We start from the raw sequence: 11,095 nt of genomic DNA, 5'->3' as shown, positions 1-11,095 counted from the left end.
GCACCCTAATAGAGTGTGTAAGCTTGAGAAATCCATCTATGGATTGAAACAAGCGTCTCGCAGATGGAATCTTTGTTTCGATGAGAAAGTCAAAGAGTCTGGTTTCTCGAGAAGCGAGGATGATCCTGTGTATATGTCAAAGTCAGTGGGAGTATAGTTAGCTTTCTCATTTTGTATGTGGATGACATACTGCTCATAGGAAACGACGTCCCAACCCTGCAGGAGGTTAAGTCCTGGCTTGGGAAGTGCTTCGCTATGAAGGACCTTGGGGAAGCAGCCTATATTTTAGGGATATGGATATTGAGAAATAGGAGTAAGAGGCTAATAGGACTTAGTCAAAGTACTTACTTGGATAAAGTGCTGAAACGTTTTAGCATGGAGAATTCCAAGAAAGGGGAGTTACCAATCCAAAGCAATACCAAGTTGAGTAAGACTCAGAGTCCGAGTACTGATGTCGAGATAGTAGAGATGAGTCGAGTACCTTATGCTTCCGCAGTTGGCTCGATCATGTATGCTATGCCGTGTACTCGCCCTGATGTGGCTTTCGCTTTGAGCATGGTCAACAAATATCAAGGGACCCCTGGTAGAGCTCACTGGACTGCGGTAAAGAACATTCTTAAGTACCTGCGGAGGACTAAAGACTGGGCTCTTGTCCTCGGTGGGAGCGATGACTTGAGAGTGCAAGGGTATAGTGACGCTAGTTTTCAGACTGACCGGGATAATTTCCGATCTCAGTCGGGCTGGGTCTTTACCTTAAATGGAGGAGCAGTGACATGGAAAAGTTCCAAGCAGGAGACCGTAGCTGATTCAACGTGCGAATCAGAGTACATAGCAGTGAGCGAAGCGTCGAAGGAGGCAATATGGCTAAAGAACTTCATTGGAGACCTTGGGGTTGTACCGGCCATAAAGGAGCCTATGGAAATTTTCTGCGATAACGAAGGAGCGGTTGTCTTAACCAAGGAACCGAGGGATCATGGCAGATCCAGGCATATCGACAAGAAATATCATTTCATTAGACATCGGGTAGAAGAGGGACTCCTCGTTGTAAAGAGGGTATCGCCAGAGGATAACCCGACAGATCCCCTTACGAAGGGACTGAGTAGGGTTAAGCACTTGCAGCACGCTAGGAGCATTGGGCTGAAGGACGATATTAGTTTTAGTGATTAGATAGATTTTAGAAACTTGTAATAGATAATTTGTAATTAAAATTTGATGATTAAATAAAAGAATATTATTTATAAGTAATGTTACTGTCTTATGTTAATTATTTACTATTGTTTCACTTTACATGTTTTGACTTCCTAAATAATAAGATTATTTAAACTATCCACAGTCGATCATACGTTGGAAGTAAATATGAAAGAAGATTGTCGTGAATTGGCTTGTAGATTGTCTAAGCGTTTAGACATAGCAAAAGTTTGCTGCAACGTTCATGAGTGCTTATGAAATATGATTTGAGTATTGGATTAAACCACGCTCACATGAATCACTTCATGGAATTTAATCACGGGTGATTGTGAGACGATAATATCATATAGTCTTTAAACCTAGATATATGAGTTGTTGTTTACGAGTCGGTTGTGCGTTGATAATGCGTAAAGGCATCAGTAACTTGATGTTATAAAACGTATTGTTGTGTACGATCTGATGAGTAAATAGTACAAACATATAAGTCAAATTTATCTGTTTATTTTATCCTATGAGGCTAAAAGCGATATCTTGGGCCCCTCGATGATTTTGTTTTGACTTATGTGTCGGGCCCGATCATGACTGAATTGATGTGTTCAATTAAGTTCTATGTCAGACAAATCAGAGATCAAGAAACAAACTGCTGGACAATAAGTATGACTATGTTCCATGTGATTGTCCACACAATATCTTGAGAACGGAGGACTATACGATCCCTTATCTATAGGACGTGTCAGAGTTCGACAACAACTTTTGAGAGCTACGACTGCTAATCAGATTTTAAAGTCGTACTTGCATTTATAGTTATTAGACTTATCCAAGTGGGAGACTGTTGGATTAGGTGTCTAAGACATAACTATATTTTGTATGTACTTGACTCGGTTGTAGCATGGTCCTTTTGGGTTGCCTTCACCAAAGCAACTTGACTGGATGAATAATGGAGAAAAAGGTTATTATGGTTTATTAATATATTATTTGAATAACATATTAAAAGAGAAATCATATTATTTAATTAACATTGGTCAATAATTAATTTAGAATTAATTTTGTGGTCAAAAGAGGTTAATTGAATTAAAGGGACTGAAGTTGTAATTATAAGATAATTGCATAATGGGCTGAAGAACCCTTTGGAAAGGGGTTGGATGAAATCTTATGGGAGCCCATAAGGATTTCGTCCAAGGGCTAAGGTTCTGGAAGATTGTTGTGGGCTGCTTAGAGCCTAAGCAACCAGATGAGGTCTTTGACTGAAACCCTAATTCTTCAGCTATATAAGGACCCCTTTAGCATCCCAAAACCGGCCACTTGAACCCTAGAAATCATAGAGCCGATTTTGAGCTTTTCCCCTCTCTCTCCAAGATCATCCAATTGCTTTGGTGTTTGTGATTCATTAGAGGCATCACATTTGAGGTGCTAAGTTCTCAAAAGCTCAAGATCTTCAAGCTTCAATTGAAAGGTAACCTTCTTACCAGTTATTAATGTATATTTTGATTTTTTTAGTATGCTAGATTAGGGTTTGCAAGTCTTGGACATTATTGCATGTACAATTAGAAAAACTAGATCCAAGCATTAGGGTTTGCATGTGCACCATATGATTGATGTAATGCTCATAACCCAACACTAAGAACATGTTGGAACATCTAAAACACAATATCAACCTGGTGACGATTAAGATTGAAGAGGAATGTAAACGTGTTCCATAGTAGATAAGAGATAGAATAGTTTGAATATGTATTTGTTGTAAAGATAGGATCTAGTTTGTTAGATCTCTTGTTATCTATTATCTTGTATTGTAAATGTATAAATATAGATCAATACCCAAAGGGTTTCCTGCGGCAATTATCCCTTTCAACTGATATATTTTATATACTTTCTATAGAAAAGATTTATTCAGTTTAAATATATATTATATATAATAATATATCCCAATCTTATTTAACTTCATTTTTAGAACGGTGATAACAATTTTAAAATTTTTAAACGAGATTTGAATCTATAAATACTTTGGTCGAAGGACGCCATGTCAATATCATGTATTTTTTTAATATATGATTTAGCTTGGTGAGGATCTAGCACCATAGCTTAAAAATCAAATTAATTAACCCATAGTCGGCCAATTAAAATATCTGATTAGCTATTAGGCCATCGGGTATGGCGTAGCTTTTGACGCGTAAAGGATGAGGTGACAGGCTTGTTCACATGTGAACACCACCCCTAGCCCGTAAATGTGATGTGGATCGGTACCGGCTATGCTCAATTACGACCAATAGAATAACAATCCCACAAACGGTCAAAAATTGACCCGTTAACCAATTTTATATAAAAAATACTTTCTAAGTTTAAATTAAACCATATAAATACCAACACTTTTATATCACACCTCAAAACCACTCAAATCTCTTTCTATTTTCTCATCTTTTTCTCAAAGTATGGATCAAAATCAAAATACCCCAACCACTCCAAACACTCCAACAACCCCAAACACTCCAAATGATCAATATCAACATCTTAACTACATGCAAATTTTAACATCCCCAATCCAACAACAACCTCTATTTACCAACATTCCATATCAATCAAACTATTTCCAACAACAAAGACCACAACAATTCAATCAATCCCAATTCCAAGCTTTTCAACAATTTCAACCTAAACAATTCCAAACACAACCACATCAACAATTCCAAACACAACCATCTCAACAATTCCAAACACAACCATCTCAAGTCCTATTATCTCAATCCCAACTATAAACCTCGACAATGACGACGACGAACGGGTCCAAGAAACACAACCATCTAGAAGAATGCAACCAAAAGGAAAAGCTACAAAAAAAATGAGGAACAGATTGGAACGAAGATGAGGAGGAAACTTTATCTAAAGCTTGGATTTTTATATCGTGTGACTCGAGGACGGGCAACGTGCAAACGAGAAGCAGTTTTTGGCTTCGTGTTTTAGGCCACTTTCACTCGCTTTTGGGAAGGAAAACGGATCGAACGTAAGACACGGTCAATGGAAAATGGCGTGAACTACGAGCGGCTTGCACCAAGTTTAATGACATATTTGAAAATCTGAAAAATATGAACGATCTCAATATTTTATCAACCGTTTGCCAACAATACAAGGTTACCAACGACGGTAAAACATTCGGACAACAAAAAGCATGAGAAATTTGTCGTGCGGGTCCAAAATGGGTCCTTAAATTGGAGACTTCGCATTTGGAATCGACCACCGGCTCCAACAAAAGGCCAATAACTTCCGAGTCGGATGTGGGTTTTGGTGTCGACCTCAATGAAGAGTTCGACAACACCGAGGGGAGGGTCCACCGGAAGTCCAACTTCGTCGATCACCGGGAATAAACAAAGGGAAAAAGACGGCGTCTTCAAGCGGAAAATCGAGTAGTGAAGACGTACTTGCGGAAAAAAGTGACAACACTCTAAGTTTTTTACAAAAAAAATATGAAGCAACGGAGGAAGCTCGTATTCCGGAAACTGACACTTACCAATCTTCAAATTTTAAATGCAAAGCCACAACCGGATATCGACCCGGAAAATCTAGCTGCATTTCTAAAAATCCAACAATAAGTTCGTGATAAGTATTGAAATTAGGTTTTATCGTTTTTAATTTTTATGTTTAATTTTTTATGTGTTTTAAGTCATTTAGGTTTAAATTTATGTGGTTTTATGTTTTTTTTAGTAATTTAGGTTTGAAATTTTATGTTTTTATGTTTTTTTAATAATTTAAGTTATGTAATGTGTTTTTAAGTAATGTGAAATATTTATTTATGTTTATTATTTAATCAAAATACAAAAAAATAAAATAATAAATAAAATAAACAATGTGGAGTGGTAACCATTTCCAAGTGAATATGTCGTGGATCTGATGCAACGTTAGATGACATCACTTTTCCAATGAATATGTAGTGATTATACCCATGGTCTTAAATATTTAAAATGTTTTTTCTAATGTTTCTAATTAATCGTTGGACATGCTTTTTGAGAATTTGAGGTGGTGACTATTAAAAACGAAGTATTTTTGTGGAAACTAAAAAAGATATTATACTTTTCTTATGCTCTTATGTTTATTAAAAACGAGCTACACGTTAAAATGGCAAATTATTCTCTTTTATAATTATACGTTTTAAAAGTGGAATACTGACCATCAAACTTTTTGCTACTTATTACTAGATTACCCTTTTCTCGTTTCTGAGACACTTAGGGGGTGTTTGATTTATCTTTTGAGAGACCAAAAGTCATTTTTGAAAAAGTTGCAAAAAGTTTTTCCTGACTTTTCCAAAAAGTCATTTTTCCTTATATCTAAAATCCAAAAGTAGCTTTTAAAATGCTTTTACCAAACATCTTTTACCTTTTAGCTTTTACTAAAAGGACTTTTGGCCTCTCAAAAGATAAGCCAAACACCCCCTTATACAATTAATGAGGACTCAAACGATATAAATGAAACGGATCGTATGTATTTTACTCTTCAAAGTTCAAATAATAAATCAAAGTAGTCGAGTTAATTCTCGTCATAGTTCTATCAAATTAGCAAACTAGTAAGTAGTAACACAACACTTTTATGTTTTAACTACGTAAGCTTATTTTACAACTTTTGAAGATGAATAAGAAGAACACATGCATGTATGGGTATAATTTGTGAATTCAGATTCAAAGCATGTAACTAATTTGAGTGCAATGACAAAATAACGATTAATTTTTTTTTATTATCAAGTCAAATGTAATTATAAGATCTAATACAAGCAAAGTATTAAACTTTAATATGTTTTTTTCCCACACTTCTCGTATATGAGCAAATGAAATTCAATCATGCAAATTTAAAATTTTGTGTTGAGAATTAGTTTTTTTGTTTAGTTATAATTTTACAGTTTATGACTATATATATATATATATATATATATATATATATATATATATATATATATATATATATATATATATATATATATATATTAAAATAAAAAATAAATTTTGTCAAATTGGGTTAAAAATTGGATATTTTGTACAAAAGAAAAAAAGTAGTAGAACACGGAGCAAACCTCGCTTGTCCCTCACGAATGCGCCATTACATTGCGTCAACTCCAGCCACCATCCTCCGCCGTCTCCTCCCGCCGTGCACGTGCACTCCACCGCATCAACACTCTTCGAATCTTCATCTCTCTCTCTCTCTCTCTCTCTCTCTCACTGTCTTCCTTCCAATCTCACACAAACACACATTACATTCTCTGATACACACACATCTCTGTGTTTTTTCACGCAAACACTCTCTCTCTTTCTACATCTGTAACGGTATATCTATATCTCGGGCATACAAAGGGGCGAAGGGGAAGCCACTTGATTCGGATTCCCTACCCCTATAATGTGATTTGTAGCCGCGAGATGCACGCTAAAAATCGGCTCCCCAGCAGTGGACACAATACCCCGTCGCCACCGGCCTCCCCCCTTCGCTCCCCTCGTCTCCGACATCCCCGCTCCGGAAAAACCGCCGCTCGATTTGGTCTTGGTGTTAATCGTTCAATCACACAACGTGTTGCGTGGATCGTACTAACCTTTCTATTACGTCGCCAGGGGGTTTTCCTTTTCGCCCCTCTTCTCTACATCTCTGGTATGCTGTTTTACATGGGGACTGTCTCTTTTGACGTCGTTCCCGATGTAATCAAGTCTCGGAGGGCTCCAGGGTCAGTGTACAGGAGTCCAGAACTCTATGCTAAGCTTCGACACGAGATGGATGCCGACAATTCGTCTTCCGATGCGGTTAGTAGTTTCCAAAGTTTACCCTAATGTGATGTTGATCCTTTTTTTTGTTAAGATCTTGTCCCTGTTTTTGAATTATTGCAATCTACTATGAACAATTATTTACTTGATTGGATATGGTTAGCTTCTAGCTTATAGCACCGATTACAATCCCACTGCACCTGAACCGCATTGATGCCACGCTGTGAAGAATTTACAAGCTATGGAGGCATAAGTAGCTTATATTTCAAACTATGCTATACACATACGGATTGAATTTGGGAAATAAGACAGATATGATGTATTTCATTTGCTTTGTCTAGATCTGTACCAATAGTAATTTCATCACCTCATCACCTGCACCGGCTTTAATCCACCATTGTTAAGTTGAACCTCTGGCTCCTTGAGGAAGACCAATTGAGAAGAGTGTGATAGACTAGGGTTTCAGTTGGGGAGGATTTTCATATCCTACCAAATAAAATTAGGGTTTGGATTAAAAAATGAAAATTTTTCTTCTGCTCTTTTTTGCTGATTTATAACACTCAACTTAATGTAGATGTCAACCATATGGAAACATGCTAAAGGCGGTGACTGGAGGCCTTGTATAAACAAGTTTTCAGGAGGTATGAACACTGAACTTTCTTTCAAACATGAAAGCTTGTTTGATGCTTCCTTGACTCTAATATATGCCAATGCTCATCCAATTTTGACTTTTTTTAACTGATTTATATCTTATGTTAATGGGGTTTGAAATTAAAAGACTTTTACACAGAATTATAACCGATTTTTTACTTTTTAACTGATTCAAATCTTTTCATCTTGTTTGTAACAATGCATCTTGAAAGATTTTGTTTTGAAAGTTTCTTTGTTCTTTTAGGCTTGCCAGAGTCAAATGGATACATATATGTTGAAGCAAATGGTGGCTTGAATCAACAAAGGACATCGGTAATTTACATTAAATGTTTTCATATCAATTTCATTTTCATCTACAATTACCTAACATTTACATGTCTCTCTCTAGATTTGCAATGCAGTTGCTGTGGCAGGCTATCTTAACGCGACACTTGTCATTCCAAATTTTCATTTCCATAGCATTTGGAGAGATCCCAGGTTTGTAAACATAAACATGATCTTTTACTAATTACTATATCTGCTTAATGGTATATATATACGTATAATTTAAAGTGTTTATGTGTTTTTTTTTGTTGTATTTCAGTAAGTTTAGTGACATATATGATGAAGAATTTTTCGTTAAAACATTGGAAAATGACGTACGGATAGTTGACACTGTACCTGGATACCTAATGGAAAGGTTTGACCGGAATTTGACCAATGTTTTCAACTTCAGAATAAAAGCATGGGCACCTGTTCAGTACTACAGGGATACAGTTCTTCCAAGGCTTCTAGAAGAAAAGTAAGCCTATTTTGTTTTAATTACCTTGTTTTTTATCATCTGATCATATTTTAATGTGGTAAATTTTCAGGTTCATAAGGATTTCACCATTTGCAAACCGATTATCATTTGATGCACCTCCTGAAGTTCAACGCCTTCGATGTTTAGCAAATTATGAAGCTTTAAGATTTTCAAGCCCTTTATTGACAATGGGTCAAACTTTAGTTTCAAGAATGAAAGAACGCAGTAAAATCAATGGTGGAAAGTATATTTCTGTACATCTACGCTTTGAGGAGGTCTGTACTCTTTTATCTTTGTAAAAATGACCATTTTGCCCTTTTTGTCCTTGTAGTATGTGATTTTCACCACCATCTTGCAATTTTTTGTTCTTATTGCAAGGTTTTATATTGATTTTGGTCCTTTAGTCATTAAATTTCACAACCCTTTTGTTAAATTTGTAAAAAATGACCATTTTGCCCTTCTCTTTTTGTTCTTGCAATATATGATTTATACTGGGTGTAGTCCAAAAATGAACCGTTTTGCCATTTTTGTCTTTATTGGAAGGTTTCATATCAATTTTGGTCCCTGTGTCGTTAACTTTAACAGCCTTTTTGTTAAATTTGTGAAATTGGTTTTGCTACAAAAAGAAAAGCAAAAATGATGATTATTACTAATTTAACAAAAGGGATGTTGAAGTTGATCACACAAAGATTAAAGGCCAATTATGAAATCTTGTAATAAAGATTAAAGGCCAATTTCCAAAGTTGCAAAAGGTTTCATTTTTTGGACTTAACCTGGTAAAATTGATATACCACAGGGACCATTTTTGTAACTTATGTAACATTGAAGTGAGATGTGACAAAAATATTTGTATAGGACATGGTTGCTTTTTCTTGCTGTGTATATGATGGTGGATCAAAAGAGAGTGAAGATATGGTAGCTGCAAGAGAGAGGGGGTGGAAAGGTAAATTTACAAAACCTGGTAGAGTTATTCGGCCTGGAGCCAATAGGGTAAATGGAAAATGTCCCCTCACACCTCTAGAGGTAATCAATAAATTTCATTATTCCTTCTTTACGTTTATTAACCAAGTTTCTTGAAAATTTTAATAATTTTAAAGGGTTATTTAATTAATTATTAGGTTGGGTTGATGCTTAGAGGAATGGGATTTGATAAAAGCACATCCATTTTTCTTGCTTCCGGAAGAATATATGATTCAGAAAGACACATGGCCCCGCTTCTAGAAATGTTTCCTCTTTTACAAACCAAGGAGATGTTAGCATCTTCCGAGGAATTAGCGCCGTTTAAGGTTTGATTTGTCTTTTAGGGATCTTATTTATTTCTGTTTTTTTTTTGTATGACTAAGTTTTTACTTTTGATTGGTTGGTTGTAGAACTATTCTTCTAGAATGGCTGCTATAGATTACACTGTGTGTCTACATAGCGAAGTATTTGTAACAACACAAGGTGGAAATTTCCCTCATTTTTTATTGGGACATAGAAGATATCTCTTTAATGGACATTCAAAGACAATTAGACCCGATAAACGAAAGTTAGCTGTATATTTCGACAATCCCAAGATCGGGTATGAATTTATACGTCTTATAGCTTCAATTATACGATTTAATTATATATATATATATAGATATATATATTTTGATCATGTTATGTGATTGTTTGTTTATAGGTGGAGAACATTTAAAAGGCACATGTTGAGCATGCGAGCTCATAGCGACTCGAAAGGAGTTGAACTGAAAAGGCCAAACGACTCCATATATTCGTTTCCGTGTCCAAATTGCATGTGTCATGCAAATAAAACTGAAGATTCAAGAACAGTAGTAGTATCCACTTCTTGATGATTTGATTGCATTGCATTTTGCATTTTGTGAGCTATAGCTAACATTGGAAATTCTTTATTTTTTTTCCTCCAATGATTGATCAAAACATTTGGAGCCTCGATAATGATGAAGGAAAATGAAAAGGTGGTGGTTTAGAACAGGAATTTGTACATGATTCAAGAACCAGATAGTTGGTGTACGTGTATCTAAGGAAGGAAAAGTTGGATTGCAAATATGTTTAACCTCATTGTTGTTGTCGTTAGTTTTGTGTGTGTACAATAGTGAGAAAATTTGTTTTTTTGTTTTTTTTGTTTTTTTTTTGAATTTCTTTCTTTGTCTTGGTAATGTTTGAAAATGGAAAATAGATACTATCCTTTAGAACGTCTTTTAAGAAATCATATTTGACAACTGCATCCTAAATGGATAGATGATAAGGAAGTGTGAAATGAAAAACATTAATTTAGTTTACAAGTACAAAAATTGACAAAATGACTTAAGAAGGTAAAGTTGTTTTTGTTGTGTACAAGTTTAGTAAATAATGATTTTTTCTTTTAATTTATTTCATAATAAACTAGTTAACTTGTATGTTGTCTGTGTTACATTATGTTTTTATGACTTGTAGGTTTCCGGCCAAAAATAGGTTTTCGGCGATTTTTAGTATCTCTGAAGCTGTCATCTTCAATTACGATATATGATTTTTCTAAGGAAGTCTTCTATTACTCTCCTCAATCTGGAACCATTTTTTTTCCACCATCTCACCACCAAATGGGTCATGACACCCACCAAAGGACAATTTCCTTGTTTACAATCACATGAATGTCTTTAAAACTTAGCCAAACCTCATATCCAACATATACAACCCTCAAGGGACCAATAAAGAGGACAATTTCCTTGTTTACAATCACATGAATGTCTTTAAAACTTAGCCAAACTTC

The 11,095-nt window shown here is 35.3% G+C and overlaps 1 protein-coding gene across 1 annotated transcript; it reads left to right on the top strand.

The window, feature by feature from the left end:
- Positions 1-6,205: 6,205 nt before the first annotated feature.
- Positions 6,206-10,541, top strand: LOC145103750 (O-fucosyltransferase family protein). The gene is made up of 10 exons (XM_079041019.1): positions 6,206-6,953; positions 7,489-7,555; positions 7,810-7,877; positions 7,954-8,042; positions 8,149-8,346; positions 8,417-8,621; positions 9,202-9,369; positions 9,465-9,632; positions 9,717-9,907; positions 10,010-10,541. Exons 1-10 carry the CDS (start codon positions 6,579-6,581, stop codon positions 10,176-10,178), a joined length of 1,698 nt encoding a protein of 565 aa, XP_078897145.1. The 5' UTR covers positions 6,206-6,578; the 3' UTR covers positions 10,179-10,541.
- The last annotated feature ends 554 nt before the right edge of the window (positions 10,542-11,095 follow it).

Source organism: Lactuca virosa, chromosome 4, assembly GCF_052849685.1.
Source record: "Lactuca virosa cultivar CGN04683 chromosome 4, Lactuca_virosa_CGN04683_v6, whole genome shotgun sequence".
NCBI classification, from domain to species: Eukaryota; Viridiplantae; Streptophyta; class Magnoliopsida; order Asterales; family Asteraceae; genus Lactuca; species Lactuca virosa.
The sequence above is the reverse complement of the archived record's forward strand: the minus strand, read 5'-3'. Positions and strand labels throughout refer to the sequence as shown.